The sequence below is a fragment of the Dromiciops gliroides genome, chromosome 6, assembly GCF_019393635.1.
Source record: "Dromiciops gliroides isolate mDroGli1 chromosome 6, mDroGli1.pri, whole genome shotgun sequence".
NCBI lineage: Eukaryota > Metazoa > Chordata > Mammalia > Microbiotheria > Microbiotheriidae > Dromiciops > Dromiciops gliroides.
Genome location: NC_057866.1, coordinates 270,240,484 through 270,260,095, shown reverse-complemented (window position 1 = coordinate 270,260,095; position 19,612 = coordinate 270,240,484). Strand labels below are relative to the sequence as shown.

Here is a 19,612-nt window from a genome sequence, read left to right as displayed (position 1 = left end):
CTCTCATTTGTCTCTGTCTCTGTCTCTCTCTCATTTGTCTCTGTGTCTCTCATTTGTCTCTGTCTCTCTCTCTCTCATTTGTCTCTGTCTCTGTGTCTCTCTCATTTGTCTCTGTCTCTTTCTCTCTCTGTGTCTCTGTCTCTCTCTCTCTCATTTGTCTCTGTCTCTGTCTCATTTGTCTCTGTCTCTCTCTCTGTCTCTGTTTCTCATTTGCCTCTGTCTCTGTCTCTCTCTCTCTCTGTCTCTGTCTCATTTGTCTCTGTCTCTCTCTCTCATTTGTCTCTGTTTCTGTCTCTCATTTGTCTCTGTCTCTCTCTCTCTCTGTCTGTCTCTGTCTCTCTCTCATTTGCCTCTGTCTCTGTCTCTCTGTCTCTGTCTCTCTCTCTGTCTCTGTCTCTCTCTCATTTGTCTCTGTCTCTCTCTGTCTCTGTCTCACTCTCTCATTTGTCTCTGTCTCTGTCTCTGTCTCTCTCTGTCTCTCATTTGTCTCTGTCTCTCTGTCTCTGTCTTTCTCATTTATCTCTGTCTCTCTCTCTCTGTGTCTCTGTCTCTCTCATTTGTCTCTGTCTCTGTCTCTCATTTGTCTCTCTCTCTCTCTCATTAATTGATAGCTCTGCAAAGGGGCTGTCGACTGATAACTTGAGCTCATGCTTTCATGAGTCTTGTGTAGGGTCTTGTAGAAATTGCAGGGATGTGCATATACGCGTGCATGTGTGTATGTATGTAAAAAGAGGGAATGCAGTAATGCAGTGGATAGAGCACTGGACCCAGAAGACTTGAAGTCAGATACAACTTACACTTAGCTGTGTGACCCTAGACAAGTCACTTAGCCCTGTTTGCCTCAGTTTCTTCATCTGGGGAAGGAAATGGCAAACCACACCAGTATCTTTCCTGAGAAAACCCCAGATGGGGTCACAAAGATCAGACTGAACAATAATAATAATAATAATAATAATAACAACAACAAAACTATAGTCAGACTAAAATCCCAGACATAACTGTTACCCCAGTCACCCAGATGTAACATTAGTTTTTAAAACCTAAGAGTATTTTCAGTAGATGTCATTATCCCTATTACTCATCATCTCTGACTACATGCAATAAAATGCTTTTGGAATATAGGCCTCTAGTTAAGGAGGTGGAAATCATGTGGGAAGGAGATGAGGTACGTGTCATCCCTCTTGTCCTGGCTGCCACTGGACTTGTCCTAGGGGTGCTTTCATTCTGCTTGAATCAAGTGAGGGCTTTTAAGGATAGGGGAGAAGACATGGGCTTGTACATAGCGGGCTGAGAAGGGTCCAGTAGATAAGGAGACATTGAAGACTAGAGAGAGAATAGGGATGAGAATGGGAGCAGATCAACTGGAGAAGACAGGAAAGTCTTAGGTGAGCTGATACGGAATGAAATGAGCAGAACCAGGAGAACAATATTTCAGGCACAGAATGTGATATACACATATATATATATATATATATATATATTTTTTTTTTAAATGTATGTGTACATATACTCACATTAAAAAAACCATGTGCACATACACCCACATACATATATGTATACCTATACACACACATTTTTTCGATACAGCTTGACTGTCCATATTTGTTAACAACAATTTGTTTTTCTTTTCTCTCTTTTCCTCTCCAATGAGGTGAGAACTGGAAGGGAGAGAAAATAGATTTCTGCTAATTAAAAGAACCAGTTTTTTAAAAATAGAGGTTGGGAGGGGTGTTGCAGATGTGGAAAGTTGTGCGTACTTTCAGATGAGGTCACTGTATTGTTAGCTTCACTTAATTATTTTACTTAGTTACAGGAGACCTCTTGGGGAGTAGAGAGGGTGATCTGGAAATGTTTATAATGTGAAAAGAAAATACACGAATAAAAAATATTTTCAATTTGCATTATTTGGATCTCAAAGAAGGTGAGTTTGTGGCGTTTGTGGAAGAGGGAGCTACATACTATAGCTTTTAAAAATACTCGTGCTGAGCCATCACATTTTCTGGACCTCATAAGACAGTGATGAGCGCCAAGGGGATCCTAAATTCCCCAGGCACTACATGGATTTTCAACATCATGGAAGCCCAGATGGATTGGGAAAACATACAAATGGACAAAAGCTCAAAACAAAGGAAATGTCTGACTAATATTAGCCTGCCTGACGAGCCATGGGTTTTGTTTGTTTAAAGAATGCCATGTCCCCTTGAAGACTTCCAGGAAAAAAAGATGATGAGTAGATTACACCCATATGACCAGCCCTGAAATGACGGTGGCATGTTTTCTTCTGGTTGGTGCTGTTACTCCCCTTTCATGAAGGGGAGCCCTTTTGCAAGGTGGCTTTTGCAAAGCACGGTGGGTCTTTGGCTTTTGCTACCTCGACCACACAAAACTTCATCTGTCCAACTCGCAGACAAGGCCTTAAGGAAACGGCTCTTAGAGCTGTTGGGAATGGTTGGTGAGGGCTCTGTCTAAATGCATCACAGCTTGTCTGCTGCTGCTCAACGTGAGAAGTCTATGCACCTTGCAGGGGGGATGTGGTTTCTCTTGCTGGGGGCAGTGCTGCTGTCTCCAACGACCTTGCAAGGTGCATCTTAGAATCCAGTTGAATACTCTGTGAAAGGATTTTGAAAGTATTAGCACCTGTGTTGCTTTCAAGTTTCCTATGTGCTTGAGGGATAGCATCTCATTTTAGCCTCAGAAAGACTGTGACGTAGGTCCTTTTCTCATCCCCATTTTTACAAGCGAGGAAACTGAAATTCCGGAAGCTGTAGTGATTTCACCAGGGAGATAGACACAGCAATTTCCTGAGGCAGAATTTGAACCCTAAATTTTAAGTTCATCAATCTATCTACTGCTCCAATCTGCTGCTAATAAAAGTGTTGGAATGAGTATAATTTAGTTGGGATTTTTTTTTCTGGAAGTCTTCATGAGGATGTTCTTTACACAAATGAAATTAGAGTTTTGGAGGTGGGGAAAGTGACTTAATCATTTAAATAAGAATTCCTGAGGTCATTGATTGAGCGTTGGAAAGGACTTGAAAATTCATCTAGTGATGCAGTGGCTAGAGTGCTAGGCCTAGAGTCAGGAAGACTCATCTTCCCAAGTCCAAATCTGGCCTCAGATTCTTACTAGAGCTGTGTGACCCTGGCTAAGTCACTTCACCCTGCTTGTCTCCGTTTCCTCAATTGTAAAATGAGCTGGAGAAGGAAATGGCAAAGGATTCCAGTATCTTTACCAAGAGAACGCCAAATGGGGTTACAAAGAGTCTGACATGGGTCTCAGCTTCTTCATCTGTAAAGTGGGAGGTTTCACCCAAGAGTTAGCTGAGATACTCTGACCCTCGTCAGTAGGAAGATGCTCTTGAACATCATGAGAGGAGGAGCGTGTGTAAATGCATTTCAGCCATGCCCAGAATGGTTTTACCAAGTGAAGCAGCTTTGATAAGATCTGGGATAACTTGTAATATTAGCAGCAGTTTCTCGGTATAGCTGTTCTCTAAAAACACGCTGGAATTGCTTGCCGCTGGTGGCTGTCAGGGGAAGTGAGTGTCGTGGAGCCCAGCCAGGCTCCTTTCAGAATGAAGTCTGGGCATGGTTCTCTAATAAGCTCTCAGTTTTAAAGTAACCATAACAACAACAAAAACAATAATGCTATAGGAAATGGGGCAAGAAATTGCTTTTGGATATTGCTGTTTGCTCACATTCACATACCCGTTGGCACTGCCCGCATCATTTAAAAACATATGTTTTATGCGTGTACTTTACATTTGTATCACAGACATTGCTGAAAGAAAGGGGGGGAAATTCTGCCTTGATTGAACTCTCCCTTGTGAAAAAGAAAGTCATTTAATCAAAACCATTTGATATAGTGACTTCATTTGACAATATCATAAAAGATTTTACCCTAGTAGTCCCCCATCTTCTAGCATAAGGACTGAAAAAAATGTTCTAATATTTTTGCTTTTATAGTTAAGAATTCTCCTCCTAGTCATTGTTGTAAAAAGTGCTACCATTCAGGGGCAGCTAGGTGGCACAGTGGATAGAGCACCGGCCCTGGATTCAGGAGTACCCGAGTTTAAACTGGGCCTCAGACACTTAACACTTACTTGCTGTGTGACCCTATGCAAGTCACTTAACCCCAATTGCCTCACCAAAAAAAAAAAAAAAGAAAAAGTGCTACCATTCATTTCCCTCTTATTCTCCTGTATTTTGTTATTTTAAAAAAAGACAGCACCATTTATATTCATTTAGAAGATAAATTTTGAGCTTATTGTGACATATAAGCGGTTAAACCTTTAGATGGTGTAACTAATAGAGTTATGTGATAGGACATGGAGTCAGAAAGAACTGAACTTGGATCCTACTTTAAACTTTTACTAGCTCTGTGTGTCTGGGCAAGTCATTTAACCCTTCTTGTCCCATTTCCTCATCTTTAAGTAAGTCCAATTATAATACCTGCTTCACAGGGTTGAAATAAATGTGAGGATCAGATGTATTCCCTTTTCTCTCCCTCTTCTTCAAACATCAAAACAAAACAAAAAAAACCACTACTAGATCCTCTCTTTATCATATTTAACTCTCTCTGACTCTTTAAAACATTAAGAGGTATCTTTTCACTCAATTAGAAAGTCAGCACTTGACTCTTGTAACCCTTTCCAATTGTTCAGATATACAGGTGTACTAAAAGGGATTCTCTGTAATTACTTTTCTAGGTTTCTCTTGATTCTTATCTCTGGATTTCAAAGTTTTGGCTGATTTTTCTTCTTTTATAAGGAATGTTTCAAACTCTTCTATTCTAATAAAGATCTATTTCCCCCCTGGTTGGATTAACTTCAGTTTTGCAAGACATGTTGCAAGCCTTTATCATTTGCTTGTTTGAATTATTGTTTAGGGTTTTTTTTTTTTCTCTTTTAAGTAGTAGCCAGTAAATCTCAAGCGATCCCACTTGGTTCCTTGGTACTTGAACTCTTTCTGACTCCTTGTACTTTTTTCTTTGACCTTTTAGTTCTGGATTTTGGCTATGACATTCCTGGGAGTTTTCATTTTAGAGTCTCTTTGAGGAAGTCATAATTGATTCTATTTGCACTTTTCCCTTTGGCAAATCTGGGCAATTTTCATTTTTGGTCTTGGATTTCAAGAAATCTTGCTTCTGAATTTCTTTTTCTCAGCCTGTGTGCCATGTCATTTGAAAAAAAAAGATACATTTTCTTCAATTTTTTCAAACTTTTGAATTTGTTCTATTTTTTCTGTCTTGTCTCATGTGTCATTGAGTTCTGTTTGCTCCATTCTTATTTCAATCAGTCGATCAAAAAACAAATTTATTTAAGTGCCTATTATATGCTAGCCCCTATGCAAATTTATAGAGGATTTATTTCCATTTCAGTATTTTCCATTTTTTGGATGAGGTTTTCTACCTTCTGTTTTGTTGTGTTTTTTCTGCCCAATTCTTTCATCAGGAGCCCTTATTTCACTTTTTAAAAAAAAATCTTCCTTCATTTCCTTCAGGAAATCTTATAATTCTTATGTCCAAGCCATTTTTTCCCTTCTGAGATGTTGTTGTGGGGTTACTCTTCTCCATTTAACTCTTGGGCATCTCTTGACCATATAATATTTATTCTTAATACTCAGTGTCTTCTTCTGTTAACTCATTTGTAGCCTCAGTCCTTGTACCTGCTTCCATCTCCTCTCATATTCTTGAATGGTAGAGTCAGGCTTTTTTTGGTCTTGACCTGTTTCTTATGACCTTGCTGCTATCTTGTCCCTCCCCTGGGGTGCCTGAATATATAGTGCTGACAAGTTTCACTTCCCCCTGTTTTGTTTGGTTCAGATGGGGCCTCTCCAGAGAATCTCAAGCCTGATTGCTGATACGCCCTGAGATTCCTGGTCAGTGTCAGCAACTCATAGCCTGCTTCCAATGGCCAAGTATTTGTTTCTGACGTTCCCCTCTCCCACCACACTCCTCCCTTCAGTCTCCATCTTTCGGCATCCCATTAGATAACTCCAGGCTTCTTGTTCCTTGAATGTTTCTGGTCTGAGCTCTGGACCACCGGGCCATCCGCCACATTACTGTCACAGGGCTGTCCACTAGGACTTCCTGAGCTCAGATCTTCCTCCACGCGTCAAGGACCTCTGGACAGCCTCTAACCAGTGTTTACCTGCATCCATCCTGGTTTTCCTGGTGGGACCCCTTTCCCAGTAACTGGAGGGTTCTGGCTGACTTTTTGTGTTATCCTGATTTATATAAAGGCACTTACTGTAATTTTTCTTTGGATTTTTAAATTATTCTTTGGATTGATGCCTTTTAAAAATGTCGATGTTAATGGATATATGGGAGACTGGCCTTGTCTGCAACCTTTCACCCAGCCTTCTTCACTGGAAATCTGTATTTCATTCAAAGTAGGGGTTCTTACTTTGGGGGTCTATGAACATGTGTATGTATTTAATGTTTTGATAACAATTTCGGTATAATTTGTTTCCTTTGAAATCCTGTGTATTTTATTTTATGCATTTAAGCATTATTCTGAGAAGGTATCCATAGGCTTTTTCAGGCAGCCCGTGACACAAAAAAGGTATAGAGCCCTTGATTTAGGGGCAGCACAGAAGGGCAGGGGGTAAGCCTTGGCATCAGCATGTTGCTTAGGAAGTGGGTTGAGAGCAGGTTGAGAGCACCTTTAGACCTACCTTTAAGGAAGTCTTTGGCGGTTAAGTGCAGGATGGGCTGGAGCGGGGAGAGATGTGAGGCAGGGAGACTGATCAGAAGGCACTTGGGAGTCCAAATGAGGGGTGGTGAGGGTCTGAAGCAGGGCGCTGGTGGCCGTGGGACTGGAAGAGAGAATTTCATTCCTCAGGCTTCATTTTAGGCATTCAGCTACTTTCTTTCCTACCATATGAGCCAGAACATTGCAAATTGCAGGGCTTTGAATTTCTTGTCCTCTTTGTGCTGACTCACATGCTCTTATGCAGGGCTTAACAATTTACAACTGCAGCAGTCGCAGCAAAGAGATAACAACAACAGCAATAATAATAATAATAAATAGCCGCCAGCATTTGTATATAGCTTTAAGGTTTATAAAACTCTTTAGGGACATTGTCTTCATTGATTGAGGTAATGAGATGCACATTGGACAGAGTTGGGCCTGGAGTCAGGAAGACCTGAGTTCAAATCTTACCTCAAATACTAGCTGTTTGACCTTGGGCACGTCACTTAACTGTTTGCCTCAATTTCCTCATTTGTAAAATCATCATAATAACAGTGCTTATCTCACAGGGTTGTTTTGAGGATCCAATGAGCTGGCATATGTAAAGTGCTAGCTATTGTTATTAATCATTACAGTATAATGATTAGTAATTCTTACGTTAGCATAAAGTAAGTATTAATCAGTAATAAACATTCTTGCTACAGTGTAATTATTAATTGTATAATTGATATCATAAAGATATATAAACATAATAAAATAAAATATAGAAATAAAACATTAATATATAATAGTTATATCATTATTGATTATTATTATTATATCAGTTCTGTATGGTCAGTACTATTATTAGCCTCATTTTACAGTTGAAGAAGCTGAGCCTGAATTGTCCAGGATTATGTGGCTAGCATTCCCCAGGGAGAGATTCAGTCTTATGTCTTGAGCACGTGTCCAGAGCTTGATCTCTCTGCCACCTACATGTACCTGGGAAAATCATACGTGTGATGTAGAATGATGTCCTCTTAGAGCTGAGAGATACTTAAGAGCTCATCTAGTCCGTTCCCACATTTACAGAGAATGAAGTAGCTGAGGCCAAGGGAGGGCAGGGACTTGTCCTCTTAGAGCTGAGAGATACTTAAGAGCTCATCTAGTCCGTTCCCACATTTACAGAGAATGAAGTAGCTGAGGCCAAGGGAGGGCAGGGACTTGTCCACAGTCACTCGGCTCACAAATGCTTAGGGGACACTTGAACCCGAGTCTCCTGATCCTGAACCACTGCCCTTTACCGCATGCCATGTTGAGGGCAGGGCCTGTTATTTCTTGATCTTTGGCTCTCCAGAGTGGACTTTAGTACTCTGCACAGAATAGGCACCAGGTAAAAGTGTCTGGAATGGCTTTGTTTTCTCTTGGTTTTATTTTATTTTATTCTTGTTATTGTTGTTTTTCCTCCCTCAAAAACCCTTTTGCCCAGGTTATCCCCTGACCTTTTTATTTCTTTCTAGGAGGGGCTCTCCGTGGGGTGTGCATACCCCCAAGGGGAATGAGTAGCTTGTCTAGGGAGGAAGGGTCATTAAGTAGCTATATTATCCTATTTAAATCGACCTCTTTTATTTCTTCTCTGCCTGTGTATGATAAAGTCTAGAATAAACTTCCTTTCACACCGAATGGAGGGGAAAGGAATTCTGCTGAAAGCTATGGGGTGGGGTCAGAAAAGGGTGGGACTCTTTGGTTTATAGATGCAGCATTTTCCCCTTCACCTTAAACAGAATCTACCATCAAGGCGATGGATATCCCAGCAACTCTTCCCATTCTAGAGAGACGGAAGGTTTCCACATTCATTCAGCAAGTATTGAAGACCATGTTCTAGCTGAATGTAATCCTCTGTTTCTAACCCATGGTCCGTGGAGTTGTAGAGATAAGTCAACAAATAAAGTCAAAAAGCATTTATTCATAAACACCTATGGGCTAGGCACTGTAATAAGCAACTGGGGATAGAAAGGAGGAAACAACCCCTGCGTTCAAGGGGTCCTAGATACGCTGCCAACAACCACACACAGACTACATGTAGGTGCGATTAACTGAGACCATCTTGGGGCAAAGGAACCAAGATGGAGGACGGTTAGGAAAGATTTCTTGTAGAAGGGAGTCAGGAGATGGGGGGTCTTGGGGGAGGAAAGTCAAGGAAGCCAGTGTCTCCGGATGAAAGATCCCGTGGAGGGAAGGAAAGTCTGAGGGGAGAGCTAAGGAAGAGGCCTGCTGCTGGGACCCAGGAGATGGTGATAATGGGTGAAGAATCGCCCTCTGCCTCTCTTTTCTTATGGCCTTTGGCTGGAAAGGGCAGAGAGGTGGAGGGAGGTCTGCAAAGCTCTCTGGATGGAGGCAAAAAGGAATAAACCAAAAGCCCATTGTCATGCTAACTTCTCACCTCCAGGTGGGGCCCAAGGTAAGGTTATGAAGGAAATTCATAAACCTCAGTGGTGTCCTGGATTTTCCTTTTGTTCTCTCTGGCTTGGTAAGTCAGGAGGGGGTGGGTGGTGAGAAAGGTGCGACTTTGTGGAGATGGAGCCCTGGGGGTGCTGCCCCACCGGTCTTAGCCTCACATCTCAGCATCTTTCCACACGGTCGGCGGCGTCCCAAGCGGCGCTTGTGTCTGTGTTCTCTGATCCAAGGTGACTTCTCATTTCATGACTTTCTTGAGAAACTTATCCAAATGAATGAGCCTTGGATTCAGGGAACCAGCTCTGGCTGCGCATTACACTCTGTTGGAGAAACAATAGTCACTGCTTTGTAGTAAACCTCCCATGCTCTCATTTGTTCCTGTTCTGCAGCTCTGCATGAAATCCTGCTCTTAAAACCTGTTCTTCTTTCTAGAGCCTGGCATAGTCCAGAGTGGAAAGGGGGAGATGGACCAAACCCATCTACTGTTAGACGGCAGTGCTCTTTCCACTCTAGAACCTAATGTTGTTGTTGTTAGGACATTAGGACATGGAATAATTGAGGGTGCTAACAGGTCAGAATTGGTTCCTACCAGAAGGGAACAGGTGTACAGAAAGTGTATAGGCATAGGGAGCCCAGAACCTCTAGTGGGTTAACTAAGTTGGGTTCCTTTCCTGTTTGTATAGATTGTGAGGTGCCAGGACGGCTGAAGTCTGACTCTGGGCGCTCCAGCTATTTGAAATGTGACTATAAAATGCGGATACATAGGAGGTTGCCATAAGATCAATGAGGTTTCTCGGTTCTAGATTAATAATCACGATTGTGTGGGACTTAATCCTGAGATTTGGGGTGCTTTATCTTGGGCTTTGTTGTCATTTAGTTGTTTTTCAGTTGTGTTCAACTCTTTCTTGGCAGAGATACCGGAGTGGTTTGCCATAGCTTTCTACAGCTCACTTTACCGATGGGGAAACTGAGGCAAGGAGGGCAAAGTGACTTGCTTAAGGTCACACAGCTAGTAAGTGTCTGAGGTCAGATTTGAACTCAGGTCCTCAGGTGAGGTCCTCGGATGAGTCTTCTTGATTCCAGGCCTGGTAGCTGCCCATTTTAGGATGCATTGAGATGATATCTCCACAGTACTTACTTGCCTGGCACATAGTAGGTGTTTACTAGATGTTGTTCCCTTCCATTTTAGTCTTAATATCCTGTTATAGTTATGGTCTTAAAAAAAAACAACCTGACCCTTCCACAAATAATTGATCATTAGAGGTTACAAAGGTTTTGGTGTTCTTTCTCATATGCAGCAAGAAGTCCTTGGTGAAAAGACTGCTCTGTAAAATGATGGGACTTTTATCACTGACGCGTGGGGCCAAGGGGGAAATTATAAAACAGTGTTTCTCTTGTTAAGGGCTAAAATTCTAGCTAAACTGTCTAAAATATCTAATGAGTGGTCGCCAATAAATTATAAGCTTTAGCAAGAGTTAGACTTTTAAGCATTTATTAAGGAGAATAAGAATTTGGTAAAGAGAGAGAAAAAGGCCTAAATTCCTAGCTATTAAAGGGAGAGCACATTTCTAGCTCCGCTCTCCACCAGAGTCCAAAGGAAAGAGCCCGAGACTCAGCGCCAGTCTCTTCCTTCCTCCTCCCACTAGTCTGCGTCACTTCCTCCCCGCCAAAGAAAAGACTCCTGGTCTTGCCCTCAAAGACCTTCGCTTCATGGGCAGAACTCTTCTACAGTAAGTATCCAGCAGGTGGCGTTATTCCAATCGTTACAGTCCCCCCTGTTGTTCCTCAAGAAAATGTTTCCTTGACGGAACAGTAAAAAGAATATAATAACTATTGCTAACTAATAATATGTGAACAACAATATAGAAAAGGAAGAGAGGAAAGTTTTGTCCAGAGGGGTGATTTTTTTTTTTGTCCTCATGAACCGACGCTTTGACATTGGTCTTGCAAAGGGAGGGCCTCTGCAGAGAATACATGTTACAGATGGTGTATATTATAACAGAAAGAGAAAAAAAAACACAACAAAAACAACAAATCAAAACTGTTCATTTAAAGTCTCTGAAAGTCTTTTCTCAGATGTCCTCTAGGTGTAGTCGTGGAATGGAAGTCTTTTCAGGGGTTGATGTGTGGATGCTGGTAATCAGCCAGGAAAACTTCCTACAAAATTGAGCTTAACACAACTTTAAAATAGCTTTGTCAATAATCAAATCAAACAATGAAAGTTCTCAAAAACATGTCTAAGGGAATACAGAATCTTAGTTGTTACACATGAAACATATAATAAAACAAAAATTGAAACATTCTTTAAAATTATAATATTACTATAGTCCCCCCTTATGGAGGGTATTTGAGAAGACAATTGCTGCGATATTAATTTTTAAAAATAATTTTTATCTTTGTTTCATCACTTTTTGCATCATCTGCCTAATTATCCTCATGCCATTATGAGAAATTAAAAAATCTAATATAATTGGTAACAGGTGTCAAGGCCAAATTCAACACTGTATTTATCATGACACCTGAGATAATTATGGGGGTTACCATAAAAGAACAGAGAAATGATGGGATATGAGCATTCCCACACTTGAGCAATATGTACTGCCCATACAGTATGCCAGGCTTAAAATAGGTGGATGGAATATATGTCCATGCCACCGAACATATTGGAAGAAACTGAGTCAGACTTAATCAGATGCATGGGACTGAGATGTCCATGGCATCAGGCATATAGGAGGGAGCATGGAAGCCAGGTGTAGAAGTGAGATGGGTGGGATGAATACTTCCAGCCATCTGTACAATATTGTGGGGAAAAATAAAATAAAATATTAAACCAAGAGAATCCAACCTCAACATTTGTCAAAAGCCGTTCCCTCGGCCATACCTTGACTTCATGCATGTCTCCCCTCATGTGACAGTTCAGTGTCTGCTCTTGCATGTATTCCTCTTGTGATTGGATGGCACCTTGGCCAACTGGCATCTGATAACTCAGAATAAAGGTAATTAGTGTCTTAAATGATAAGTTCCCATAATCCAAGTCTCATATGGATTTAAAAATTGAGGATAATAAATGATTGCAAAAAATGTGAATACATCTTGACTCAGAACACAATATATAATTATGCAACAATTTCAAATAATACCCTTTTTTACTTAGTATACAATTACTTTTGTGAAAAATCTGAACATATTTAAATATAAGTTAAAGCACAACAGAATCTCAAAGAACTTTTTTTTTTGAAAATAGAAAACTTTTACAAATGTTCCCCTCTTTTTTTTTTTTTTTGGGAATATGCTTATCAAAAATAATACTTCTAGAATCAATTTACACTTGCCATGGCAACCAATTTGCCACGGAAATGCTTTAAAGAGTTTGATCAAATAATCAGTTGAGAAAAAATAACAAAAACAAACAACTCAGAATATGGGAGCACAATACTCCCAGAATTAACATTGTATAATAAAATCAAAACCATCTTGCAATGTTTCAAAATTAGATAGACAAATGAATAGAAGAAAATACACATGGAACAATAAAAGACAATGAAATTCAAACTAAGGAAGTCTAAATGAATATGAACTTAATATCAATAAGAGTATTATAAAATATAAACTTGATCACATGACTATAAAAAGCTTTTACAAATATTCTCCTTGTTTTAAAAACTAAGTATAAAACACAATCTCAAAAGCATGAAAATCTCTATGAAAATAAACCCATACCATTAATTTCAAAATGTAGATGTAATAGCATAGAAATCCTATGTAACCTCTGAACTGACATTAATAATCTGAGTGAATTCAGAACACTTTTGATTCCGATATCTAAAATCCCCAATACTCATATCAATACCTTGCTGCTTACTTCTACATTTCTGTAAAATATGTACCCTTCCATGGCAAAAGAAGCGGAGTCTTGAACTATGGTGATGATTGTCATTCTTATTCAGCTTAAGTTTTTCTTCTTTAACCCCTCTATATTGTCTGTCGGGCTTTTCACCATACAAACGCTTTATAAGATTACTAATTAAAGACAAAAGCAGGTTAGCAAAATTATGAACAAAACGAGCATATCTGGAATTTAAAGAGTTTTCTAAGATTGTCTCAAAAGCACAGCCAGGCTGGGGAAGGGCTGAGCCTGAAGCTGCAAATGTAGTTAGAGAAAGTTGCGCATGAGCATTAGATCTTTGGACTTCCCGGGCTGGGGAAGCAATGGGCTTGGCCATGGGAGGAGTAGAGGGTGGGGTCTGGAGAGGAGGGGAGGGACCAGCGCAATTTGAATCAGACTTGATTTTGAACTCAGGCCTGGATTCCTCTTCCCCCACTTTGCCTCCAGGTGCTAGGGGATTAAAAGCTTCTAGAGGGTGGGTCATTGCCTCCAGGCATGCAAAATTAGAGCAACAATTAGTGTTAGAACTGGGAAAAGCTGCAGGAATCTCTTCAGGTTTCTCTGAAAAAGCATGGTTGGGAGAGGGAGAGATATTTCCTTGTGTGAGTAAGTTGCTGGCTCTTTTAACAAAAATAAAAAGAAAAATAGAAAATCCACAAAAACAAAGCATTAACATGATCTTATCTCCCATTTGTCTGGTTAAACAGACTAAAATCAAAAATAGGGTAATTAGGGAGTTTAAAAGGTCCATTCGAAAAAATTTAAAGGAAAAACACAGCCAGTACACCAGTACTTAGCAGTTAAAGGGAGAGGGAGGGGAAATTTCTTACCCAACCAGCAGATCAGAAGACTGAGGGTTAGCTTTCCTCTTCGTGGTCAGCCATCTGTTAAGGGCTAAAATTCTAGCTAAACTGTCTAAAATATCTAATGAGTGGTCGCCAATAAATTATAAGCTTTAGCAAGAGTTAGACTTTTAAGCATTTATTAAGGAGAATAAGAATTTGGTAAAGAGAGAGAAAAAGGCCTAAATTCCTAGCTATTAAAGGGAGAGCACATTTCTAGCTCCGCTCTCCACCAGAGTCCAAAGGAAAGAGCCCGAGACTCAGCGCCAGTCTCTTCCTTCCTCCTCCCACTAGTCTGCGTCACTTCCTCCCCGCCAAAGAAAAGACTCCTGGTCTTGCCCTCAAAGACCTTCGCTTCATGGGCAGAACTCTTCTACAGTAAGTATCCAGCAGGTGGCGTTATTCCAATCGTTACACTCTGCTCATTTCCTTGCGTATCCCTGGAATGATAATTCCCATCTGTCTAATAAGGGTCCCAGCACACATCAAGCAAGTCCAGGAAGTGACCCTATCCACTGTGGTTTGCCAAAGACATTTGGATCTGGAGAAAAGAAAGGTGTGCGGTGTAGAAATAAGCCATCAGTTTGCAGCATTCCATGCTCTGTGTTTTCCACCGCCAGCAACGTATCCAAAGCCTAAAAGATGTTTCAGCTTTGGAAAAAAGGAATAAGGTTAAAATGCAGTGAAAATCGTAGCATTTTAGTTACCCGAGGTTCCTTATACCCCGCCAAGGCCATTCTCCTTATTTTATAGGAGGAAATGCTGCGGCTAAATGATCCGTCCAAAGTAAGTCAAGTCAGCAAGCCTACAGTAAACACCTCCTCTGTGCCAAGCACTGTTCTTAACCCTGGGCTTACAAAGAAAGACATGATCTAATGGGGGAGACATCATTACACCACTAAGTACAAACAAGACATGTGCCAGGGCATTTGGAGATGACAGAAGGAAGGGAGGTCAGTAGAGTATTCTCGTAGAAGGCAGGGTTTGGGCCGGGTCTTGGAGGAGGGGAGGCCAGGTAAGGCAGGACTTTTGTCATTGGTCCTGGAGGCTGGAGGGAGTTTATTGAGTGGGGGTGAGGGAAGTCAGGTAGGAATTCCGGACTAATAATGTCATTTACATTTCCGTGCTGATTTAAGACTTACAAAGGGCTCTGATCACACCCGCTCTGTGGCGCAGGAGGAAGGGACAATTGGATGTTGGTCTTCAAGACTAGTCTACCTAAATATCCAGAAGCAAGTCTGGGAGAATGGAGAACCATACAGGGTTTGGAGTCGGGGACTTGAGTTTGAATCCTGCCTCTGTCAGTTACTCTCGGGGTGAACTTGGACCTGACCTCTTCATCAAGAACCGGCTTCTGAGATTCAGCCACATAGCTTCTCAGCTGGCAGCATTACTGCTTACGTGACTTGCCCAAGGTCACACAGCTAGTTAGTGTCAAGTGTCTGAGGCCAGATTTGAACTCGGGTTCTCCGGAATCCCGGGCTGGTGCTTTATCTACTGTGCCACCTAGCTGCCCCTACCGCTTACTTTTTAAGAAAATTGAGGCCATTCTCCAGATTCCCTCTTCTCCCCTTCTCTTCCCCCCCATCTCTTCCTTTGCTGCAGCATCTGATGGAGAGGTGACCCTCCTCTTTGTCCTTCCACCTTTGATTCCATCCCTTCTCACCCTCTCTAGAAGATCACCCCCACCCCCATCACTTGCCTCTCACTCACCTTCAATCTTTCCCTATCCCTGCATCCCACACGTGTGCCCAAGTCTCCTTCCCCAATCCTCTCTCTAGATCTGACCGTTTCCACTAGCTTGCGTCTTATATTCCCCATTTCTTAATCAGAAGCCTCAAGAATGCCCTCTCCATTTGGTGCCTCCTCTCACTCACTTCCAAACCCCCTTTAATTGGGCTTCTGGCCTCCTCTGTCCACTGAAACCGCTCTCCTCAAAGTGACCACTTAGTGACCTTCTATGATATTTGAAGTAGGCAGCCTCTTCTTGGACACTCTCTGCTCAGCTTTTCTGATGCTGCGTGATCACTTCTCAGTGTCTCTGGCTGACTCATTAAGTGGGTGTCCCCCGGGGCTCTGCCCGGGGCCCTTGTCTCCTCTCACTTGGTGATCTCAGCAGCTTCCATGGCTTCAGTTCGCATTTTTATGAAGGGAATTGCCAGATTACATAGATAGCTTCTCCAAAGCACCAGGCCTGCATCACCAACTGCAGTCTTAGGTGCCCAAAACACAGCTCATCATCCTTCACTCCAAAGCTCCCGCTCTTCCTTGACTTCCCTATCACCGTCGCAGGGACCACCCACCATCCTTCTAGCACCCAGCTCCATAACCTCGGTGCCATGCTCTTTTCTTCATTCTCACCCTACTTACCCAATCAGTTGCTATATCTTGTTTCTTCCTCCACTTATTCTCCATCTACCTCCCTAGTGTAGACCCTCATCATTTCTTGTCTGAACTGCTGGAATAACCCCGTAATTGGTCTCCCAGACTCAAGTCACTCCCCATTCCAAACAGCCTCCTTGGAGGGATTGGTATCTGGGGGTACACTTCCAAATTCCTTTCCAGATTTACTAGACCTGCTCACATCTCCCCTAACATTGCGTTAGTGTGTCTGTTTTTCCTATATCCCCTTCAGCAGTGATGATAGCTTGCATTTATATGGTGCTTTAAAATTTGTATTATCTGGTTTCATTCTCACAGCAAACTTGAGAGAATGCCCCCTCTCTCCATCTCCATTTGGAATCCTGGATTTCCTTTAAGACCCAACGCGGGTGCCCTTCCTAAGGAGGCCTTTCCTGGCGCCCCCTCCCTACCTGCTGCTAGGGCCTTCTGTATATCCCCTCGTATATGATGGGTATTTATCTGAAATATTATACATATGTGTGTATGTGTTGTCCTTCCCATTAAAAACGTAAGCTCCCTGAGGGTAGAGGAGTTTTGGCCTTTGTCGGGTGCTTGGCATATTTCCTCTCTCATCGTAAGCACTTAATACATGGCTGCTGATTGATTGATTGATTCTTCATTTGGTATTTTTTTGGCTCTCGTGCCTGACTCCCAGGAGAGTTGGGGAAATGAGATTTTAAATCCTATTTCCTGCTTTGGCAGAGACTTTATATGTTTTCCATATTCTTCCTTCCTGGCCAGTAATGGATTATGACTTGGGGGTGGGGGTGAGGGGGGAATTGTCCAGCAAGATTATTTTACACAATTAAAAACATTTTACTTCCTTGTTTCAGAGATGATGAAAATCTTTTCCCTTTTTTGGGATGCAGATGTGTTCTTTGCATAGGCACTCAATTTTTATTTTTTAAATTTAGCTCTTCAGGTGCCGGAAACGTAGCTGACCGTGTTTTGGCCCAACTCTTAACAGAAATGGATGGGATCGAACAGCTCAAAGATGTGATTATTTTGGCAGCTACCAATCGCCCAGACAAGATTGACAAGGTAGGGAAAGGCTGCACTGCGTCTTTCCGGGGGTCTCAGATGTTCGTTTGAGTTGGTCTTTTTTACCCAAATGACGTTCTGGTCACTCGTTTTCGTTTAAGGACTGAAGACGACAAAGGGGAACCCCCCCCCCTTGTTTTGGTCCCACATTATATGTGATTGAGGGGAGGGTCTGCCAGCCCCTCGGAGCTTTGCCTCCTAACTCTTTTTTTATGTCAGACGATTTCTTTTTTTTCCTTTTGTTTCACTCCAGCCTATTGTAATGCCTCGAGCCACCCATTCCCTAGACTTTGTGCTTCCTCTGATCTATTTATTTTGAAAGAAAGGGAGGATCGTGTAGTAACCAGAGTGCTGAGTTTGGAGTTAGCGAGACTTGGGTTCCAATACCACTTCTACTGTTAAGCTGGGTGGTACAGTGGTCAGAGCCCAGGGCCCGGAGTCAGGAAGAGCAGAGTTCAACTCAGGCCTCAGGCTCTTACCAGCTGGGTGACTCTGAACAGCCTGCTCCCTGCCTCAGTTTTTTCATTTGTAAAACAAGAATAATAATAACAGCCTCTGTCTCCCTGGGTTGTTGAAAGGATCAGCTGAGATATTTGCACTTTGCAAACCTTAAAGCTCTATAGCAGTGCTAACTGTCATTAATATTTACACCATTATCATCGCTCCACTTACTAGCTGGCTTTGTGATCCTGAGCAAGTCACTTACCTTTTATAAGTCTAAAGTATGGGGCAGCTTGGTGGCGCAGTGGATAAAGCACCAGCCCTGGAGTCAGGAGGACCTGAGTTCGAATTTGACCTCAGACACATGACACTAGCTGTATGACCCTGGGCAAGTCACTTAACCCTCATTGCCCTACCAAAAAAAAAGTATTAAAGTAGATCCCTGTGATTTATCTACTAAATCACAGACAGGCTGCAATCTGTGTTGGCAGAAACTTCTCCATGTCTATATGCCTGCTTACCCGGGAAGTCTTTGTCAAGTATTTCCTCTTGTCTGTCCAGGTAGTTCTAGAGTAGAACACTAGCTTGTGGCCTTTCGACGATGGTTGGTATTTCATATTTGCGGTGCGCTTTACATAGGTTATCCTATGAACCCTGGAGGGTGGGTGCTGATTTTCCCATTTTTCAGATGAGGAAACTGAGGCGTTAAGCAGTTGGCCCAGAATCCCGTAGCTAGTGTGTGCCGACAGCTAGATTCAGACTTGGGTCTTCCCGTCTCCAAGTCCAGCGTCCCGTTCGCCGCAGCACCGCTCCCTTCCGTTACCAGCTCCCGATGATGGAGATTCTGAGGTCCGGAGGTGCCTGACCTCATTGCCTATGGCTTTCTGCCCCGGGGCTGCCCTTCCGTCAGCGTGGCCAGGAAGGGTGCTGCTGAGCGTCCAGGCTTGCTGTCCAAAGTCAGGCCGTTGGGTTTTACCGTTCCTGCCTCTCCCTCATTCCTTCCTAGACTCAGGCACGCTGGATCTCTCTCCTCACAGCATAGCCTGCCTTAGGGCATTTCCTGGCTAATACTGGCTTTCTTTGTGGAGCTTTTAGTCTTGGTGGGTTTTGTCCCTTTTTTTTTTAAAGGAGAGAGTGATATTTTATTTTGGCGGTGCCCAGAAGTCAGCACCCACCATGCCTTGTATGCAGAAGGTGTTTAATAAATGCTCGTTGGCATTTGTTTCTCCTTTCTAGGCCTGTAAAACGAGGGCATTGGACACACTGACCTCCAAGGCCCCTTTTCGCTCCACGTCTAGAACCCTAACTCAGCTGACTGGCTGGCCCTGAATCCCCATGCCTTGCTCTCCTTGGACCCAGGGAGAGCAGTCAGAGGGGCCCAAGGTGGACGACGTCGCTGGGGGGGATGTTTGGAAACCTGAGGGTTCTTGATAGTGGAGGCTGGGCCTCCGATGATGCTCCCAGAGCTGAGATGCTCCACGAGACTCTGGGCCTGTCGGGGTCGGGATCTTCCTGCACCCAGAGGTCTCCAGTCTTTTTTCCGGCTCCGCATCGCCGTTGTATCAGGGCTGGTAGTAATCTCGCCCTGTGTGGATTCTCCGCAGCTCCTCTCCTGGACTTGTGGTTTGAGTCCTTGAGCTGGGGTCCAGGAGAGCGGGGTTCAAGTCAGTTTCCTACTCCATAAAATGGGTGTATAGCGCCTGTCTTATAAGGTTATTATGAGGCTCGGTAATGTTTATAAAGAGATGGCGATAGCAAAGGGACTACGACCACATTGGGAATGGGAACTCCTAAGGGAGGACACTCCTTCCACCGACGTAGGGTGACCCCTCTTCGGCCATGTCTGGTCTTAAAGAATGGCCTCCCACA

At 42.7% G+C, this 19,612-nt stretch overlaps 1 protein-coding gene across 2 annotated transcripts in view; it reads left to right on the top strand.

Annotated features, from left to right (window-relative positions):
- The window catches only part of SPATA5 (spermatogenesis associated 5), a 222,783-nt gene that overhangs the window by 48,544 nt on the left and 154,627 nt on the right, over window positions 1–19,612 (top strand). For both annotated transcript variants that reach the window (XM_043973144.1, XM_043973143.1), the window contains exon 14: window positions 17,176–17,302. In XM_043973144.1, coding sequence (XP_043829079.1) covers window positions 17,176–17,302 — 127 coding nt within the window. The remainder of the gene's footprint in view (window positions 1–17,175; window positions 17,303–19,612) is intronic.